This window comes from Chroicocephalus ridibundus, unplaced genomic scaffold (genome assembly GCF_963924245.1).
Source record: "Chroicocephalus ridibundus unplaced genomic scaffold, bChrRid1.1 SCAFFOLD_26, whole genome shotgun sequence".
NCBI classification, from domain to species: domain Eukaryota; kingdom Metazoa; phylum Chordata; class Aves; order Charadriiformes; family Laridae; genus Chroicocephalus; species Chroicocephalus ridibundus.
In genome coordinates, this window is record NW_026961775.1 from 407,254 (window position 1) to 427,433 (window position 20,180).

General features: G+C 48.7%; 1 protein-coding gene across 8 annotated transcripts in view; it reads right to left on the reverse strand.

Moving 5' to 3' along the window:
* Window positions 1-20,180, reverse strand: part of LOC134509688 (E3 ubiquitin-protein ligase rnf213-alpha-like) — a 43,583-nt gene that overhangs the window by 17,723 nt on the left and 5,680 nt on the right. For all 8 annotated transcript variants that reach the window (XM_063322269.1, XM_063322270.1, XM_063322268.1 and 5 more), the window contains exons 12-34: window positions 19,735-19,908; window positions 18,445-18,643; window positions 18,109-18,173; window positions 17,632-17,830; window positions 17,406-17,528; window positions 17,209-17,307; window positions 16,928-17,056; window positions 16,029-16,230; window positions 14,192-14,371; window positions 13,392-13,523; window positions 12,649-13,223; window positions 12,178-12,343; window positions 11,808-12,025; window positions 10,958-11,095; window positions 10,477-10,656; window positions 7,014-8,484; window positions 6,677-6,870; window positions 6,336-6,491; window positions 2,134-5,700; window positions 1,557-1,690; window positions 1,340-1,435; window positions 684-799; window positions 344-472 (exon numbers count right to left, since the gene is read on the reverse strand). In XM_063322269.1, coding sequence (XP_063178339.1) covers window positions 344-472; window positions 684-799; window positions 1,340-1,435; window positions 1,557-1,690; window positions 2,134-5,700; window positions 6,336-6,491; window positions 6,677-6,870; window positions 7,014-8,484; window positions 10,477-10,656; window positions 10,958-11,095; window positions 11,808-12,025; window positions 12,178-12,343; window positions 12,649-13,223; window positions 13,392-13,523; window positions 14,192-14,371; window positions 16,029-16,230; window positions 16,928-17,056; window positions 17,209-17,307; window positions 17,406-17,528; window positions 17,632-17,830; window positions 18,109-18,173; window positions 18,445-18,643; window positions 19,735-19,908 — 8,642 coding nt within the window. The remainder of the gene's footprint in view (window positions 1-343; window positions 473-683; window positions 800-1,339; window positions 1,436-1,556; window positions 1,691-2,133; window positions 5,701-6,335; window positions 6,492-6,676; window positions 6,871-7,013; window positions 8,485-10,476; window positions 10,657-10,957; window positions 11,096-11,807; window positions 12,026-12,177; window positions 12,344-12,648; window positions 13,224-13,391; window positions 13,524-14,191; window positions 14,372-16,028; window positions 16,231-16,927; window positions 17,057-17,208; window positions 17,308-17,405; window positions 17,529-17,631; window positions 17,831-18,108; window positions 18,174-18,444; window positions 18,644-19,734; window positions 19,909-20,180) is intronic.

Here is a 20,180-nt window from a genome sequence, read left to right on the forward strand (position 1 = left end):
GGCTTGCAATGATGAATCAAGCCATTTCTGTCCTGTTTGCCCAAGCATCTAGTCGAAGAACAGGGGTCAACAAGCGTGTGTTGACCCCGTATGAAAGTCTCCAGCGGCACAGCTCATTTGCCATTGCTAACTGCTGCTCCATGGTCACAGTTGGCCCATCAGGAGGCAAAAGCTGCATTGCTATGAACTCAGAAGCAGTAAGTGCTCCTGGGACCCACAGCTTGGGACCTGCTGGATCCATCTGCATTCCCATCCACAGGTGAGACATCATAAGACGGGGCAGCAGGTTTGTGGAAGGGATAGCAGCAGGGAGATGGAGGGTTTATGGTGAGAGACTTCTTACCTGTTGGGAGTTGCTGCAGAGAGCTGCTGGTGAAAATCTCGGCAATGGTCATTTTGGAGAGCTGGCCAAGATTGGCCTTAAAGTTCTCTGGGGGCATCAGGTCATCCAAGTGGATGGACTTCCACTCGCCTGGAGAGGCAAGAGAATGGGTCAGTCCATCCGCTCTCTTTTGGTGCATTGGCCATTTGGAAAACCAGCGAGCTTGGCTACTCAGATTTACCAGCCAACCAGGGCAGGAAGACAGCGAGAGATGGAGGATCCATCACTTCACATGTCTTCTCTGCAGGTCATCTTCCCCTCCCACTCTTTTCTTGACACAAAGAAGTGAGTGGAACCTTACCACTGTCAAAAGCCAGGTAGCTGCAGCCCCCCAGCACCCGTGGGACTTTAGTGATCAGCACAAGATGCAGCAGATGGGGGCTGGCCGACCTCCGTCGCTCGTCTGTGATGCAGTACCTGGAAGCACCACCAGGAGGTCAGAGCTGGTGAACTCCAAACTCGTTTGAGTGATCTCTCCAAGCAACAACTGCACCTCCTCCTTCTACATGCCCTTCCAGGGCTCCATCTCCCTTCCCATGAAAGGTTGCAGTCATCTGAATTGGCTTACTTGGGTGGATGCCACCCTGAGAAGACATTCTTTCTGGCCACGGTTGGTAGAATCTGCTACCAGCACAGGGGCAAAGGAGAAAACAGAGTCCAGAGCACAGCCCAGGTCAGGTCTCAGAGGGTAAAAAACAGGACAAAAGGCAGCACAGGATTCTGGGAAGTACATTGTGCCTGGAGGAAGGAAGAAAGAAAGAAAGGAGGAGGAATAAAGAAAGGAAGAGGAAGAAAGAAAGGAGGAAGAAAGATGGGAGGAAGGAGGGAGGAAGAGGATGAAGAAGGTGGAGGAGGAGGAAGAAGGAGGAGGAAAAAGGAGGGGGAAGGACAACGAAGGATGACAAAGGAGAAGAAAGAAGGATGAAGGATGACAGAGGACAAAGGAAAGCTGCTTACTTGGCACATGCCAGCAGTCTTTTGCTGCTCTGTGGCTCATCGAAATGAAACTGAACAAGGAGCAATCTTGCTTCTTGTGGGTCTCTGAAGAAATTCCTACAATGAAACAGCCTCTTTAATGCTTTCTCCTAATAAAGTCTCACCCCACCCCACCCCAAAGCACTGTGAGAAGTGGAATTCACCTGCAGGGTTAAAGAAAAGAAATACCAGAGCCCACCTGAGGTCCTGGCGGAAAGCGTGTTCAGTGTCAAACTGGCTTAGGAAAAGGCAGTGGATTGTGTCCGGCAGACCGAATGTCTTCCTCAGCACTTCTAAATCCTTCTGGTTTAGTAGCCTGGTGTGAGTAGAAACCTGCAGGAAAAAGGGAAATCAAAACTGGTTTTCCTGCTGCCTCAAATGGGCGGGATCCTGCAGGGCATCTTCATTGGGGCTTGGGTTCATCTACAGGCAACTGGAAGGTGCTTTGAGTAGCTCAGCCTGAGCCAGAGAAGGTCAGATCCCATCTGCCTCCCGAGGAAGGGTAGAGTCTACCCTGGCTGCAGAAGACCATGGAGGCAAGGAAGGTGGCCATAAGCCCATCATTGTCCTGGCCTAACCAAGATGTTGGGGGCACCGCAGAATCATACAATGGTTTCGGTTGGAAGGGACCTTAAAGATCATCTAGGTCCAACCCCTTTGCCATGGGCAGGGACACGTTCCACTAGGCCGGGTTACTCAGAGCCCCATCCAACCTGGCCTTGCTCACTTGGAAAACAAACAGCACCCTTGGGTACTTTACAGCCAAGCATGAGTACCTGCAGGCACAGTCCGCTGGTGCTCACATCCTTCTTCTGCTGGTTCATCATCTCACTCAAGAGGCTGGCCAGGCTGTTGTGCTTCTGCTGGATGAAATACAGGTCCTGGATCTGCGTAGCATCCTTCAGAGCGGAGTACTTGAGGCGTAGGATGGCATCAGGAGTGGCACACTCCACCAGTTTGCTTGTGGCAGTGGAGAAGATTTGTTCTCCATAGGGTTCATAGCCTCCCCAGTGGGTGTGTTGGGAGCACTCCAGCGCGATGGTGGCGGACGTGTCATCGCTGAAGCCGATGAAGACATCGTGTTCCTTGGGAGCGAGCGTGTGGGACCAGACCCTGAACAAATCAGGGTTCTCAATGTAGACAAACCGACTGGCCCACCTTTCCAGGTCCTGCTTCAGGTCTTGCTGTTGCCAGTTGAGGATAGTGTTCATGTCCAAGCAATGTTTCTCCAGACGGCTCAGCAGAGGGGTGGGGAACTGTGTGTAGACCACTTTCTTCTCCTCTATAACAATCAGCCGGAATTCCTCCTTCACGCGGCTCTTCACCCTATGAGTGCCAAGGCCCAGGTCAACGTAGTAATTGCCCCCCAGGCTGACGACACATTGGTTGAGAGCATCATAAAGGCTCTCATACAGGTTCTGTATGTTGAGGAGGACAACAGGCCTGCCTATCTCCATGCAAATTTTCACCCTGTTCACTGAGCGGCACACCTGGGAATAATCCTGGTCCCGTGGGAAACCAGAGCCGAATATAATGTCACAGTTGCTGGTGTCTATCAGATGCGTCATCTGGATGATCTGAAAGGCAGCGTTGTTGGTCGTCAGCAACAGGAGATAACGAGATGTGAATGCCGCTTGCTCTTTGTCCATGTTTTCCTCCAACAGACGGATGCAGCTGGTTTCCACCGCAGAGTTGAGACGTAGCTCACTGGTGCAGTTACGGAAGATTTCCAGAGGACGGATATCTCTGGAGCCTCCAAAGTTTCTCTGGATGGCCTTGATGAGGAGCTCATCTCGAGAACCGCGCTTCATATTCTGTGTGTAGGACACGATCATTTTGATTAAGCTGTAGAAGTCACGAAGCCCAAAAAACTCTGTTTTCTGCATTTTCAGCACATTGCAGTAGAAGTTTGCCAGAATGGGGAACAAATGCTTGATTTTTTCAAGGTGAGGTTGGTCAGCACAGATGCCTTCAGCAGTCTTCACCAGCTCTTTCTCACTAGGTTCGGTCCGAAAGACAAGGAGGCCCCTGTTCATTTTGGCAGGGTCCAAGGCCCAGTTGGAGATGCCCACAAAGCCAACTTTTTTGTAAGCCTCTGGCGTCTCGTCATCAACGCAGCCATCTTCCAGAAGAGGATGCAGCGTCTTCAACGGCATATCAGGTGAGTCTTCTGCAAGACCGATCTCATCCAGCAGGACCACGGATGCAAACTCATTCAGGTTCTTGCCCTTCTGGAACTGAGCGCATTGTCGGAAAGTGAAGATGATACCTTCTGGTTTCGAGTGGGGGCTGCACTGGAAGGAGACCAGCTGGATCTCTTTGCACCTTTTGAACAATGGGCTTCTGGACAATGTACCTTCCATGGCATCTACAGCAATGGTTTTGGATAGAGATTTGGAGCTTCCCGGCTTGCCAACCAGAAAGAGCGGCACCCGGAGGTCCATACAGACAACCATCATGAAGATGTTCTCCCTCAGAGCATCGTTGCAGGCTGTGGCCTTAGGAATGGAGAGGTTATCAAGAAATACCTCCTGGCACAACTCAATCTCTTGCTTTAGCCAGGACGCAGGGACCGAGAAGCATTTTGCAATCTCCTCCAGGTACTCTTGGCGGCTCTCCAGAGACACGTAATAGCAGGCCCCCACCGAAAGGACCAAAGCCCTTTGTGCATCATTTAAGGTTGGCTCCTCTTCCTCCTCATGCCGCCTCTTCTCATCAATCTCATGGAAAAGCAGGTCTCTCAACTCATAAAACCAGAGCACTATTTTCATGCAGCGGTCTATATCCCGGAGGCTGGCGACTCTGCATTCGTCCTTCCTCTCTCTCAGGAACTTCTGGGAGGCTGAAATGACGTTGGTGAAGACATCCAGGTTTCCCTCAGGGATCTGGGTCTCCACGGTGGACTTCACAATCTCCCTGATGTACAGGCTTTGCGTCTTCTCGTTCAGCTCCCCAAAATCCCAGACCAGAGGTAATAAACTGGGAGGAAGGGGCTGCACCCGATACACCAACTGCCGCAAAGGAATGTAACCCAGCTTCTCCAGGGTGTCTTCACTCCGGACTCGGTATCCCAAGCCAGCTTTCTCCAGTTTCTCAATGGCCTCCTTGCTGTGTCTTTTGTAAGGGTTGCAAGCGGCCACCACTTTTAAGCGGCCAGTGGAAATCGGCTTTCCGTTGACGCTGTGGTCACACAGCACTTCTTTGATGGCGAAGATGGCCTCCGAGGTGTTGGCTTCGTCGAAGAAGAGCACTGTGTCTATGTTGTGCTCTTCTTCATTGGTGCGTGCCAGCTCAATGGCCTGCCTTACCTTCTTCTGGATGGTCTTGGAGGTGGTGCCGCCATGAACACGCACCACCATCATATTCCGAATGGTCTTGCCTGCGTTTTGCAGGTTGCACATGAACTGCACCAGCTTCGTCTTCCCACAGCCAGTTTCACCCATGATGATCACGGGGATGCCACACTGGAACCGCAGGTGAATAGCCAACATCTTCATGGTGTTGTCCAGAGTCAGCTGGTATGAAGCATCTGGATCTTCCTGGCATTTCACACCAAAGACTCTGCAGAGGGCCTCCAACTGCTCGGTTCTGGATAAGGTTTCAAATTTCTTATTGAAAGGGACATTTTGCAGTGCCAAGGTCCTGTATAAATTCCTGCTCATAACCGCCCTCTCCAAAACAGCCTCGGAATAAGCATCAATAGCGTCAAAGTTCTGGTTGATATGGAAACCCAAAAATTCCATGGAATCATCCTCAGCGTGGAAGACTATATAAGGGTGAGACTGTTGTTCCCACTTGTGTCTTAGTTGGTACTCTCTCAAAACATTGTCCATCTCCTTCCACTCCTCACTTGGCACACTTTCGTCGGACACATTGAGGGAAGGCATGGCAAAGTCCTTGGACATGGCGATCATGAATTTAATGACAAATGTTTTGAAGCCAGAGAACTCCCCTCCGACCACTGTACTGCAGAAGACCGACTTCTCACACTTTTTTAGCTGGAAATTCAAGAAGCGCGTGAAGTTGCTGAGCTCAGTCCAGGAGGGGTTGCTTCTCTGGCAGAACTCCATCAAGCAGGCCAGGCATTCTTTCTCTGTCCCTTCGATCCTCCCAGGGACAAAAGTGAAACGGTCGAGGTTTTCCTTCTGTTTGTATCTGCTGAGGTATTGGTAGGACCTTTGGAAAACTTCGCTATTTAGCTTGTCCCGGTCAAACTGTTCCTCCCTCAATCCCTCAGGAGGGACAGAGCTGGGATCTTCCAGCAAGTTGAGCACCCGCCGTGGTGATACACACTTCACAGTAGGAAAAAGATCCAAAAAATTTTCTTCCATTTCAACAGACATCTAAAAGCAAGAGGACACAAAACCACCACAAGGAATGTTTCCCATCTTCCCACATTTGCCTAAAACCCATTTTTATTTCCCCCCTGGTCACAAATGGTTCAGCAAGCTGGGAAAAAATGCAGAAATGCCAAGATTTCTCCAAGCCTTTGTGGGGATTGAAATCCCTACAACCATTAAGATCTGTCTTGCCCAGTGTCTTGTCTTGGGTTGGGTGATCTTGTTACCTTCTCCTACACTTTCTCCTGTTCCACTAAACCTTTTTGGAGATGGAGGGACCTGAACTCAGCCAATATCCAAGGTATGGTGAGGAACCATAGACGGAAGAATCTAGGGTGCATTTCACATGTTTGGTAACTCTAAAGCGTGGCTTGGGTGCAAATTAGCTTTAAAAACATGTGTGAGGTTCAAGTTACAGGAAAACTGGGATGAAAAAACTCCCTTTTTCCCTCCAAAACTCAGTTCAGGGCCTGATGTTTCACTTTGAGGAGAGGCACATTTGCCCTGATTGCTTCTGCATAGGTGAGACATTGCCTCACTGGAGAGACAGACCCTAAATTGTGCATCGCTTCTGGCAGAGACATCAGAGTTTAGCAGGTTCACTCATGCTCAGCCCGAGCGCAGACTCCCCAAAATACCTCTTGCTTCCTTGTAGTGCTAACACCTTTCCCTTTCACCAGGTACTCGATCAAGTAAAGATGAGAGGGTTTGCACTTCCAGACTAAGCCGTCAGGACTCTGGATGTGCCGCAGGATGCACAGGTCAATCAGCAGCCGGTAGAGACCCTTCGATACCTGTCAGGGAAAAAAAAAACACAACCCCCCCGCGAAATTAAAATTGATGGAGAAGTCTGTCACAACACACTCGCTGCTCTGACTGGGCTGGATTTGAGTTTCCACCTCCTTCTCTTCTTCCCTGTGTGTAGGGTCTTCTGTGTTTCCCCACCTCTTCCTCTCCACTTTTATATCCAGGCACTCACCACTGGAGACACATCAATGTGGAAGATGGTGGGCTGAATTTCAGTCAAGGATTCCTTGATGGAGAAGAGCTCCTCCACGAAGAACTGGAAATCGATCTCCGACTCCATCAGCCTAATGGTTTTGTGAAGTGGTAGTGTGCCACCCAGCTGGGCACGGACCTTTCTGATGGTATTGTCCACAAAGAGAGACTTCCCTAAGGAGTGGAAAAAAACAGCCATCAATCACCTACCCTTGCATGCGACCCAAACCAAGGAAATCTCTCCCCAAAAGCACGTTGTGCCACCTTGCCTCCTTGGTTTAAAGTCCAACTCAAAATACGACTCCCCAGAAACTTACCCATTCCCGCTCGCTCCGAAAAGACGAACTTCACGTTCTGCTGATAGGGCTCTTCAAAAGCTTGAGCGACTGGGGCTGTCCCGCTCGGCACTTTGAGGTGCATCTTCAGGTAGGTCTGGATCTCTGTCTTGGAGTAGCAGGGGAAAGTCATCTTGTAGGCATCAAAGGCTGTGATAACATAGGAATTGTGAGCTTTGGCATTGCAGAAGATGATGAATCTGTAGTTAGGAATGCTGGAAGAGTGCACCAGGCGGAAGAAGTGGGACTCGAGTTGTTTGGAAACTTTATAAACTAATCTATCAGCACCCAGCAAGCAGTAGATCTTCTGGTCTTGGGAACCTGGGAAAAGAGCTCTCCTGACAAGCAGCTCCACCTCCTCCTCCTCCGTGTTGGGTGTGCACACCAGGACCTCATCGTACGATGGGAGAGGCGCCATCTTAGTGTGTCGGTAGACAAATAACATGTTGGGTAACATTTCCTCTTCCTTACACATGATGAGAAGTGGTTTCCCCGCTTCAAAGCCTACGGGTAAACTTCTCTCGACACGCGTGCTTTCTAGAGCGGCCAAGTGCTTCAGCGTCTCCCCAAAAACATCCAAGCCTATGTATTTATCAGACACCAGGCCAGCGAATTTCTTACAGTAGGCGTCCCAGAGCAGATTCACCTTGTCGTAAATAGACGGCAAGCTCTCAAAGGCAGTGGCCAACTCATCGTGCGCCAGGGTGCTGAAGGAAACCTGGTCGACATCTCTGCTGCCAGTCTGGAATTTCCGCCTCTTCTGCAGGAAGGTTTCTCTCGTCTCGTCGTACAACTTGCTGAGCTCTTCAACCACCTCCTTGTCGTCACCTTGCTCAAAGGCGAAATCCATGAGCATTTGCTCTGTGATGGGGGAGTTGGACAGGCAGCTCTGCAAGGCTGCCTTTGCCACTGACTCATCATAGCCCGATTCGGCCAAGCTTTTGATGAGCTGGGGAAAACGAATGATGTAATCGTTCCAGGTAACTGATTCCTCGCCTCCTGCTGACACATTCACAGAGTCCAGGGGAGTCATCAGTGCATCCTCCAGGGCTTTTTTGATATCTTCATCATTGATGTCATGCTTGATGATGGAAAGCATGATGAGCACCTGCGGTTCTACAATGCCTTTCTGGGCTCGGGCCAGCTGGCTGCATAAATAGAAGAGCTGGTGTGCAGTGAACAGGTTGAGGTGATAGTAGGTGTCCCTTTGAGTCTCCAGGTACTTCTTCCACTCTACCAGGCAATGCTCCATCACTTTAGAGAGGCTATCCAGCTCCTCCAGGAGGGGTCTTGTGCTCTGAACAAGGATTCCGGCAATTCCAAACTCTGTGTAGACCTTCACATGTTGTTGGGGGTTGCAGTAGATATCAGCCTTCCAGTTGATGAAGAGGATATTGCCAATGCTGAGAAGCTCCAGGTACAACTTTCCAATTGTTTCAACTTTTTCCAGTATCTGTAACAGGCCAAAGACACAACAGGGAAATGGATCATGTACTGCAGCATGTTCTCAACAGCTTCCAAACACTGATGAGGTCACACTGTCCTCCTGAGATCTATACAGCTCTGCTGTGAGCTCCCCAGAACAAGCAAGACATGGATGTACTGGAGAGAGTCCAAGGAAGATAATGAGGGGACTGGACCATGTGGCTGCAGGGCTGGTGCCATACTCAAGGTTTGGGCTTCTACGATCATGGACCCATCTTTGAGAAGTTGGATCTACCTTTGAGAAGCCGGATCTACCCTTGAGAATCTGGATCTACCCTTGAGAGGCTGGATCTGCCCTTGAGAATCCAGGTCTACCCTTGAGAAGCTGAGTCTGTTGGGAGATGAAGAGATTCACCAGACCAACTGGGACAACTGTGTCTTCACCAAGAAGCTGGCCAGGCCTCTACAGGGAGCTTTAGGCTAGACCTAGGGAAGGGGATGGAGTTTTGAGCAACAGAGAAGAGCCAGGGGCTGCTGGTGTATTAGGAACTAACAGGGAAATACCTGTGGAATGTCTCAAGGGAATTAGGGCATGTTCCTCTAAAAAGGACAAGTTGGGAGCTTTGGGGTGAAATTAGAAGTCAAGCCAAGAAAAAAAACCTTGTGTTTGGTGTCATGGTTTGGGCCAGATTGGTCAATGAGAATGACAGATGCTCTCCCCTACCTCTCAGGTAGGAGAGGAGGAGGAGAGATAAAGAGATTTATGAGTTTAGAAGGAACTAAATTACTTTAAGTTCTTTAGGTATGCCCAGAGAGGTGGTGGAAGCTCCATCCCTGGAGACATTCAAGGCCAGGCTTGATGAGGCTCTGAGCAATCTGATCTAGTTAAAGATGTCCCTGCTTACTGCAAGGGGGTTGGACAAGGTGACCTTTAAAGGTCCCTTCCAACCCAACACATTCTATGATTCTATAACTCTATATGTAAGAAATCAGGCAAAGAAGGCAGGAGACCAGCATGGCTGAGTAAAGACCTCCTGGTCAAACTACAGTGTAAGAAGGGAATGCACAGCCAGTGGAAGCAGGGACGTGTATCCTGGGAAGACTACAGGGATGCTGCCCAGATGCATAGGGAGGGGATGAGGAAAGCTAAGGAACAGTTGGAGCTGAGTTTGGTAAGGGGTGTGAAGAATGAGAAGGGGCTTCTACAGGTACTTTGGCTAGGAAAAGAAGATTAATGAAAATGTAGCCCCTGGTATATAAGACAGGAGAGCTGGTGTCAACCAACATGGAAAAGACCGAGATATTCAATTTTTTGCATGTTTTCAGTGGTAATCTCTCTTCTTGCATCTCTCAAGCCCTTGAACATCATGGCAGAGGCTGGGGGAATGAAGTCCCGTCGCAGGAGATCAGGTATGAAATCAACTGAAGAATTTGAATGTACTTAAGTCCATGGGATTCTACTCCGCTCTGGTGAGACCCCACCCGGAGCACTGCATCCAGCTCTGGGGTCCCCAGCACAAGAATATGAGCCAGCAGTGTGCCCAGGTGGCCACGAAGGCCAACAGCATCCTGGCCTGTATACGAGGGCAGTGACCATCTCATATATAAAGGGGGCTTATAAGAAAGGTGGAGAGAGATCTTGATGCCCCATCCCTGGAAGTGTTCAAGGCCAGTTTGGATGGGGCTTTGAGCAACCTGAACTGGTGGAAGGTGTCCCTGCCCATGGCAGGGGGTTGGAACTAGATGATCTTTAAGGTCCTTTCCAACCCAAACCATTCTATGAGTCCCTCCATAATGAAGTACAAAGATCTTGGATGGTCTGTTGGGCACCACAAGTGAAGAACAATGCTTAGGCAAGCAAATCCCACCCCTGCAGCTTGGGAAGTGGGCATCATCCTAGAACAATGCCTCTGCTCCTGAAAGGCCAGAACTGTAGGTCATGGATGTGTCTCCTGGAAAGAATTCCAGCAAAATCCCAAGCTGCTTCTCAGGCAGATGATGATGCTATGCTGTGTCTTACCTCCAGGAAACGGTTTGCCTCCTCTCTGCCCTGCTCAACCTTGGTGGCAATCAACATAAGCTTGTTCTGGAGCTCCGTCAGCTGAGACAAACTGTATTTCTTGTCCTTCTGGTCTGCTGGAGATGTGCTCTCCTCGCTGTCATTCAGCAGTCGCAATGAGACACAGTCTTCGAGAGTAGCCTGGAAAGCAGAGAAGACAACCAACATCCCCACATGGCCTTTCACATAGCTTTGAGTTGAAAGGCTGCACATCAGGGCTTTACATGTGTTGTACCACGTCCTTTGGAGAAAAGAAAAGTCCGTTTTCCACTGAAAATACTCGAGATTCAGCACAAAATCGGTGGTACTAGTTGCAAACCCAACTGGAGATCTAGTGGCAATCTGGCATGCTCATCGGAAATTGATTTCAAGAAAGATCTTTTCCCCCAGTGGCACTAAAAAAAATACAACTGGACAAGAAAGCCTCTTGGAGACCCTTTACCTTGAATTTCAGAGGTGCTGAGATGGTAAAAATCCCATTGTTGTTGATGCTTCTGGCTTGAGAGATCGAAGAACGCTCCACAGAGCCATGAGAGTCATGAACCATCTGTATCCATTCTCGATTGTCACAGGAATCTTTCTGTGAAAGAAGAACCAAAGGAAAATCCTGTAACCAGATGGAAGGATGCTGAGCACCACCCTCCCACCCCAAATTTCATGCAGGTGGGGTTTCTATTAACATTTCTTCTGAGGATAGAGTTTCCCATGGCTTCTGAGGAGACACAGACCCAGAGCTGGACCTCTCTAACACCCCAGAGCATTGGCATGTGGTGAAGCTCTTGCTCGTTGCTCTGGTTTTGGTGGGGAGCAGAGCGTAAGGCTCAGCTACAGCCTGGGGCACCAACACCAGGGATTCTCTTAAAGCAAAGTTTTTCTATCAAATTCTGAAACAGGTTCTGGAGTCTTCCAGCCTTGGAGATGCTCAAAACCCAATTGGACACGGCCATGAGCTACCTGCCCTACCTGACCCCATTTAGACATGACAATCTCCAGAAGTCCCTTCCAACCTCAACTATTCCGTGATCCTAAATTGTAGACTCCTGAACTCATCTCCTCCTCTTCACAACACCTACTGGCTCCTCTCTGGTTGCCCACACACACGTGGAAGGTTATTTGACATGTTCCACCAGGTTTCCACTCCAAAAAGAGCACAGCCTTTGCCCAGGTCCTGCCAGGCCCACATGGATGTCCTGGGGAAACCATCTTAACTGGCGTCAGACACCTACATGTGAGCAATTCGGCCAGACAGCAAGCATGCAAGTGACTTTTGGACACGGGACTTGAGGACTCACCAGCTTCTTGGGAAGATTCTTGTCTTTCACGATGGCTTCTCTGATGAAAGACAGAGCTTCAGAGAATTCCTTGAACCCGGCTGTGGGACTAAGGTCTAACACAATGGGGGCAGAAGCAGCCATGGCATCACGGAAGAACCTCACTCTGTCGATATCCATGTCGTTTTCACCAGCAGAAATCGATGCCAGATCCACAAATACGGGGATTTCCGTCTTGTCTTGAGGGTGGGAAATAATGAAAAAAGACAAATAAGAGAAAAAGTTGAGGAGTTTCTCTCCTCTTGTTCATGTAACGCTGTGCTGGACATGGGGCAGACTAAGTGGTCTCCCTCTGCTGCTATATCTGATGACTTCCTTCCTTCCAGCCCACCTTTTATTATGGTCTTGATCCAGGAGGTAAAACCTTTCCTTGCACAGTCCAGAAGTACCCTCAAAAAGTCCAAGACTCCCTGGGGAATTTCACTCAAACTGTTTTTCACCTTCATCAAGTCTTGGGTCATAAAATCGAGGCGCTTATTCTTGAATTCCTGCTCTTCCTGGAAAAAAAAAATAATAAAAATCAGTATGTGTCTGTTGGGAAGAGAAGAAGCTCAGTTCTGCCTCCTCCTCCCTGGGTAAGATGAGATCTTGGCCTCAAACTGCTCTTAAGTCTGCTCTTAAATTCGTCCCCATGGGCCTCCAGGATGAGTAGGAAGAGGCAACTGGAATTCCTTCAGCTGATCCCTCAAGTTTAATTGAAGGGGAAGGAATCACACCTCATAGGACTTCATTATAAACTACCACATGGACCTGTCTACCTGGATTTTCAACCAATACAGATGGCCATGTGTCTCCTACGTACGTATTTCGTCAGGTCGCTGAGAATCCGGAAATCGCCCTCCAGCCGAAGCATCTGCTGCAGATCATCGATCATCTTGGCAGTGTTGACCACTTTTGAGAGGGTCAGGTAGTTTTCAATCCTCTCCACCGCATCTGCCATCCAGCCAGCTTTTCCATTCCTTGGCCCTTCACTGTCCTCCAGGATTTTAAACTCCTCCAGGAGTTGATCCTTCTTTCCCAGCAGGTTCTTGAACGAGCTCTCCACAGTGCCGAGGGTGATGGAGAAGTCTTTGAGGGACAGGTAGGTTTTCTGAAGGTCAGCAATGGCTGGCTTATAAATTTTTTCTTGAACATCTTCTATGGAGAAAATGTGATCTTCAGGTGTGGTGGCTTTGGTTTGCTCTGCTCTCATCTTCCACAGCCTACGGAAACATTGGCTTTTCTCCACGATGTCAAGTTTTTGCATCATGTTGCTATAAATGTCGAGGACATGCGGTTCCATTTGACTCATGCCATCGATGGAGAACTTCTTCACTGACATCTGATCTTTAAAACTCTCGTTGTCCATGATGCTTTTCTCCACGGTACTTCTATCCACTAAAAACCAGGTGGGAACAAGAAGGAAATCACATCGCTTGTCTCTCCACCTGATGTCAACAGGTTCCCTCATCGTGTTTTTCTCCCACCCACTGTGAGACTCTGTATTTTAGGAGACATCTCCCCACTCAGCAGCCACAGAAGGAGCTCCATTAACCCAACCGGTACCTTTTATCATGTCCTCTATGGCACGGCACAGGCGGAGAAAGGAGCACCTTTGCTTCTTCAGCTCTTCCAGTTGCTCAAACTCCTGCTTCCTGACCTCCAGCACTTTTGTTATACACTGGGAGAAAGAGGAATCTGGAAAAAAAAAAGACCCAGACATGAAGGAGAACCTCTTAGAAAGAGAAGAGCTGAAAGGAACAGAACTTCTGCCATCAAAAAAAAAAAAAAAAAGTGTGTTTCAGTTTGCAGAAAGCCTGCAACCTTTTCCCAATGCCGTGTTGCCAAAACCACCAGAAATATCAATAAAGTCTATTCTCGGAGCGGAATTTGGAGGACTTGCCCCGCAAAACACCAAAAATATCAATAAAGTTTATTCTTGGAGCAGAATTTGGAGGATCTGCCTCCAAAAGTGCCAAAAATATCGATAAAGCGTATTCTCGGAACACAGTTTGGAGGACTTGCCCCCTTTTCCTCTGGGTTTGAATCGAATGGAGATGGAGTTTGCCATGGGCCTGAAGGCAAGGCCTGTAACCAGGAAGCTGCACCACCGCGATCCTTGAAATAAATTCCACAAACACCCCAAAACTTTAACTGCATTAAAATAATATCCCAGCGTTTTCACCCCTTCCTGCTTCTGAAATTGCTTAAAATCCCCTCGGTGACCAACTATTGCATTTTTGCTTTTGTTTTTTGGACTCCCATTGCGGATAATTTTCAGGGTTTTTTTGCATTTTATCCAGTAGATTTATCTCCTGTTGGCCACATAACTATGAAAACGTGAAACTCCGAAACCCCAAACTTACCACAGATGCACAGGATCTTCTTAAACTGCTCCCCATACTCTAAGATGTTAGAGAGGATACTGCAGGGAACATCTCCAGAGAGAACGCAGTGTCCCACGAAGCTGGAGAGCTTGTACACCTGGGAAAGGAGGTCTTGCGCACTGTCACTGAGCTGAACTGGAAACTTGCGCTTCGATTCTTCTGTAAAATAAATGAAGTTTGGTGAAAGACAGACAGCAATTTCTCTCCTCTATTTCTTTTGAAGCCAGACCCTCAGGAAGAGCCAGCAGCTTCCAGTTTGCAGGGCTCCATCAACCCACCAGTGTGCAGGACAGATGTCTGGTTGCCTTCTAGCTCAACCATCAAAACCAGCACCTTGGTGAAATCCCAGATTTCCTTTGGGAATTCCAGGTATCTCCCTATGCCTGAAACAAACTGTGGGGACCACGTAGGAAACCACAGGCCACCTAGGAAACCATGGGGGCCACCTAGGAAACCATGGGCCTCCTAGGAGATTGCACCTGAGGTTGGGCAGCCAGTTCGGGTGGATGTGGAGGGCTTTCAAGAGGGCCTGGGTGACAGGAGAGGGTGCTGGGTGGCTTTGTTCTGGCCAAGGGGAGGTGAAGGGACAATCCCACCACAGCCAGCAGCTACTATGGGAAGGGCAGCTGTGGAGACACCAAGCCCAGGGTCTTTTTAATGGTGCCAGGAAGTTGTAGCAGGGAAAAACATCCACCTCTGGAAAAGTTAGAAATCTGGTAATTTTTAAAAATGAGAGCAGGAAAAAATAAGAAGTAAAAGAATTGTTGACTATACCAATGAGAAGAATCGAGAAGGAAAATATAAAACACTTTTCAAAAGTTTAAAAATTCCAAATCATTATTTTCGCTTTCAGATTTTTGTATCATCTGAAATTAAACTTCAAATTTCCTTTCCTATTAAAAACCCCCAAACCTAAAGACCCAACCCAGCTAGCTCGTACTACACTGTTTGCTAGAATTCACCTCCCATTATTCTTTAGGAATACCCCAAAATAGGAAGCTTTCTAAAAGTTTGATGAATTGATGATAAAAATGAAGCCTGCAAGAGATACATCCAAATCTGAAGCTGGAAGGGGGTGAAGGGCCGAGAAATTAACCCAAGAAATAGAGCAAGCATATGCAGACAGAAAGTATCTAATTTTCACTAAATATGTTCCAGAGATCAGAAGTCATCATTTCCTACTTTTATTTGTTCTTAAATAAATCCACTTGATCAAGCTGTAACGCCTTTCCTGTCGTATTTTAAACTATTGGAGTTTTAGGCTTCCCTAAAAAAACAAACTTAATGATGGAGAGTTGTACAGAAATGCACTTTCCAGTCCTTTTACAAAACTCACAGCACAAACCTGCTCTTCGTCTCCTCACTTCAAGAAATAGCGACACATTCTGAACCACAACGAGAAACAGTTGGATGCAAAACCATCTCCCAATCAAAGAAGGGCCAATACTGGCTTTGTCTAACCATGGAAACCCTCCAAGCGCGGTGATGCCACCACCTCACTCTTGTCCTAACGCTTAACCGTCTTTGCTCTGGACATGCTCTGGATCCATAATGTCCTTCCTCTCAACAACTCAACAACTTTGTTGAACATGCAATGAAGCAGCATTGCAATGGGATAAAGAAATCAAGACGTTTCTCTATTCCTGGAATGAATCTCCATTTTTTCTAGCATGGAAGATTATGCTTCCCCCCCCCCCATCTCATTTTTTGTTGTCAACAAGATCGGAAGGTCCCTGTGAAAAGACCTGGTCTTCCCATCTATCTTCACTTACAACTCTAGAGCTTCTCCCAAGAAAAGCCCTCAGGGGATACTCACGGACAGCAGAAATGAGATCGCAGACCACGGGAGTGCTGAGCAGGTTTGCAAGAACGGGGCCAGTGCTCTCATCAAAGGTTTTGATGCTTCCCAGCCTATTCACCTCCCAACACATTTTCTCCACAAGAACGGAAAGCACTGTCACTGCAGATGGTTTGCTCATCTTGAGGAACACATGTATCCTGGATTTTAGAATGGATTCCTAGAAGGATGAGAAATTTCTCCTCTTTAGGGGCTTTGTGCACTCATGACTGTTTCCAAAAAACCCTTCCCTGCATCACAGAACTTCCCCAACCCAGGAGGTTTTCACTCCTCCTTGGAGTTTCCTGAGCAGAGACACACGTTGCCGGGAAGCAGTTGCTCAGCAAAACCTGTGAGCACAAAATTCACCCACACCAATTTAAATCTCAGAATCACAGAATAGTTTGGGTTGGAAGGGATCTTAAAGATCACCCAGTCCCAACCCCCCATGCCCTGGGCATGGACACCTCCCACTAGACAGGTTGCTCAAAGCCCCGTCCAACCTGGCCTTGAACACCTCCAGGGATGGGTTGGATGGGTCCCGTTCTGGGTGCCGGGATTGGGCTTATAAAAAAGTTATGATGGCACAGAGTGGGGGCCAACAAGGGCTGCAGAAAATTTGCTCTTAAGTTGCGTTTTTGTTTTCCCCAGTCAATGGTTGAAGTGCTGCTGCTTAGTTATCTCTGCAGACAGCTAATGAGGTGCCTCCAGAGGGGGAATATGTAAGGCAGGGGATGTCAGGAGGATGAATCATAAAATCAACTAGGTTGGAAGAGACTTTTTAGAGGGATCCCTGCTGCTCCAACAGGATTAGAAGAGTTGGCAAAGCGGGACATAGAAACCTCCAGCAACCCAAGGAGGGGTGGTGGCTCTCCTACCTTGCTTTTATCAAGGGCTCTGATCCACTGGATGATGTAATTTGTAAAGCAGCTCTCCAGCTCTGCATGGTAGTTCTTCTCCATCATCAGGAAAGCCTCACAGAAGTCCATGAGGTGTTTGTCATTAACCTACGGCAAGGAAAAGCTGAAGAGGCAGCTGCTTTCTGGTTCCTTACCAGTCTGCTCGAGTTCCAACACCAAAATGGTGACTGAGGCAAAACCCAGGGTGGCAAAGACCAGGAGCATCATCCCCCACCAACTGGAGGGTCTCCATGACTCACTTTCTTCAGCCAATTCTCAAACATGTTGCAGATCAAGCTCCGCCACTCCTTGGTCCACTCTGTGCAGAGGATCTCAACTGAAAGCAGCTGCTGCCACATCTAACAGAGGAAGAGTCAAACCCACCAGCTGACCTTGAGGAACACCCAGATCACCCAAGGGTGGTGGCTCACATTGGTCTCTGGGTCTCATCACTCACCTCAACTTTCTTCAGGAAGGATTTCTTCTCTGTGGGTGCCTTGTGAAAGCATCTCTCGAGCCATGGCATGGTGAAACGTGAAAAATCTTGAAACATTCCCGGTGAAGTAAACTGCTGGAATTCCTTGAGAAACCGAAGAAAAGAGTGAGCCAGAAGCTCTGGGCTCTCCTAGCCTACAAACAGGAGGCCAAGCCCTCGTGGCAGAAGCCACAGAGCTTGTTCTCACCTTGTTGGCTTGGAGCAAATCCTCTTTGCTCACAAACATCCCCAGTAGCTGCAGCATTATCATCATGGAGCTGAATGACACTGATTTCGTTGGTTCCACCAAGAAACGCTTCAGCAAGACGTACACGAAATTCAGGCACTGCAAGATCTCGTCCTCATTTGTGGTCTTCAGTGGCTGCTTTGAAGACCCCAACGGGCACCTATGGATGCGGGAAAGGACCAAACACTTGCAGTTGCTTTTCCAGTCACTACCTGACCACAGCCACCATCTGCAGCTGGGAGACTTGGGCAGGTACATAGGACACCACCCTTGTGAGTCTCCATGCTCTCCAGCCACGGTGGGGTTAAAGACATCAAAAATTAATGGGCAAATTGTGGCATCCACCCTTTTTCTGCTCAGCCAGGGCTCTATCCACCTCTCCCCAGACCTTTTCCAGAGGTGTCACAACACCTGTCCTCTCACAAAGCCCCCACTCACAAGTCTTTGAACCAGGAGACCATTCCAGTGGTGACACTTTCCAAAGCCACGTTCAAAGACTCTTCCTGAAAAAGAGGACAGAAACACATTAAGGACAAAAGTAAGAAGGCTTCTGCTCCCACACCTGAGGAGCTTCACCACTAAAACACTCAAGTGTGAAGTTTGCTGGCAAGATTAAAGGGATTTTTTTTCTCTGGTCAACAGGATTTCTACGCTTAAGTCCTTCAGTCCTGCTGAAAATCTCTGTAGGAATCAAGGACACCTTCTAACCCACGTTTAAACAGCCCCACCACTCCCTGCAGAGCAGAAGGTCTTCCACCAGTCAGTTGTCCTTACAGGCACTTGGGACAAGTCTGCACTGAAGTCCAGGATGCGCTCGTACAAGGTCTGCAAGAGCAGCTGGGGTGGAAGGCGAATGGCAGGCAAAGGGTCCCTGGTGAAGTTCCTCATGGCCACCATCTCCATCACCTTCTTTGCCAGTGGAGAACATCTTTTAATCAAGGTCTTGTGAGTGTCTATCATCCTCAGGACTTTCCTAGGAAAGCAGGTCAAGAACATCAGGTGGACTTTGAAGGACCAGGAGGCATGTTGGTGGTGTTTGAGATGGCCCCATGACTGGTAGACACAGTGGTGACCTACAGTCAGGGTGGCTGGGGGCTGGAAGGAGGAGCTGGTGTTTGTCAGTGAGTGACTCTACACATCAAAGCAGGATTTTTTTTGGAAATTCGTCTGCTTTAAGGTCATGAAGACAAAAATCAGGGTTTGGCTTGACCTTGACAGGCTGGAAGAGTGAAGCCGAGCCAACCTCATGAAGTTTAACAAGGCCAAGTGCGAGGTCCTGCACCTGGGCCAGGGCAACAGTTTTAAACTAAAAGAGGGAGGTTTTGGATCAGACTTCAGGAAGAAAAGTTGCATGATGAGGGTGGTGAGACACTGGAATGGGCTGCCCAGAGAGGCTGTCTGTGCCTCATCATTGGAAGTGTTCAAGGTCAGGTCAGATGGGGTTTTGAGGGACGTGATCTAGTGGAAGATCCTAGAATGGGTTGGGTTGGAAGTGGCCTTCACAGACTGCCTAGTCCAATCCCCCTTCAAAGATCGTCTAGTCCAACCTCCCTGCCACGGACAGGGATGTTTTCCCCATCCTTGGAAGAGTTCAAGGTCAAGTTGGACAGGGTTTTGAGCAACCTGATCTACTGGAAGATCATAGAATGGGTTGGGTTGGGTTTGGGTTGGGAAGGACCTTCAAGGATCATCCCTGCTGTGGACAGGGACATATTCCCCATCGATGGCAGTGGTCAAGGACAGGTTGGATGGGGCTTTGAGTAACATGATCTACTGGAAAGTGTCCCTGCCCATGGCAGAGGGGTTGGACTGGATGATCTTTGAAGGTCCCTTCCAACCCATTCTCTCCTCAGAACTTCTCCCATCCAGCTCTCTGGATGAGACCACACGGCACCTGGTTACATCCTGCCCCTGAGGACCACCCACGCCCCCCAGGGCAGGGGACACAGCATGCCAAGGAGAAGGGGCAGCTCCTTGAGATGCCACCAAACAGAAGGAATGAAAAGTGTTTTGAAGAGCAGGACAGTTTGTTACCCTGATGCTATCTTGGCCTTTCAGACCCACCTTTGCTTGTCTTCATCATTCCACAGCTTTTTGAAGACTTCTGGAGGAGGTTCACATGGGACAAAGGGGTCCTTCTCCGTCTCCTTGATCGCGTAGAGCAGCGGGACCAGCCAGATCCACAAGGTGCCATCAGTGTTCATGAGACACACTTTCTTCAGAGTCAGGAAGTATTTGCTGCAAAAAAAAGTCCAAAAAAGTCAAACTTCACATAACCAAGCTCTGGGATGCCAGTGGGAGATATGTGCCAACATGAGATGGAGTCTTTTCCTACAACTGATGATAGGATCCATCCTGCCTGAAAAGAGCTCGGATTGAGACACCTCCAGGGGACTATCGGTATCAGAGATAACGGATGCTCTTTGATGTGCCCAGGGTCCCCAAGATGGACTCCACCAGGCTGGAAGCCACTACCCCAGGTTTATGCATCCTCAAAGACCCCTCAGGGT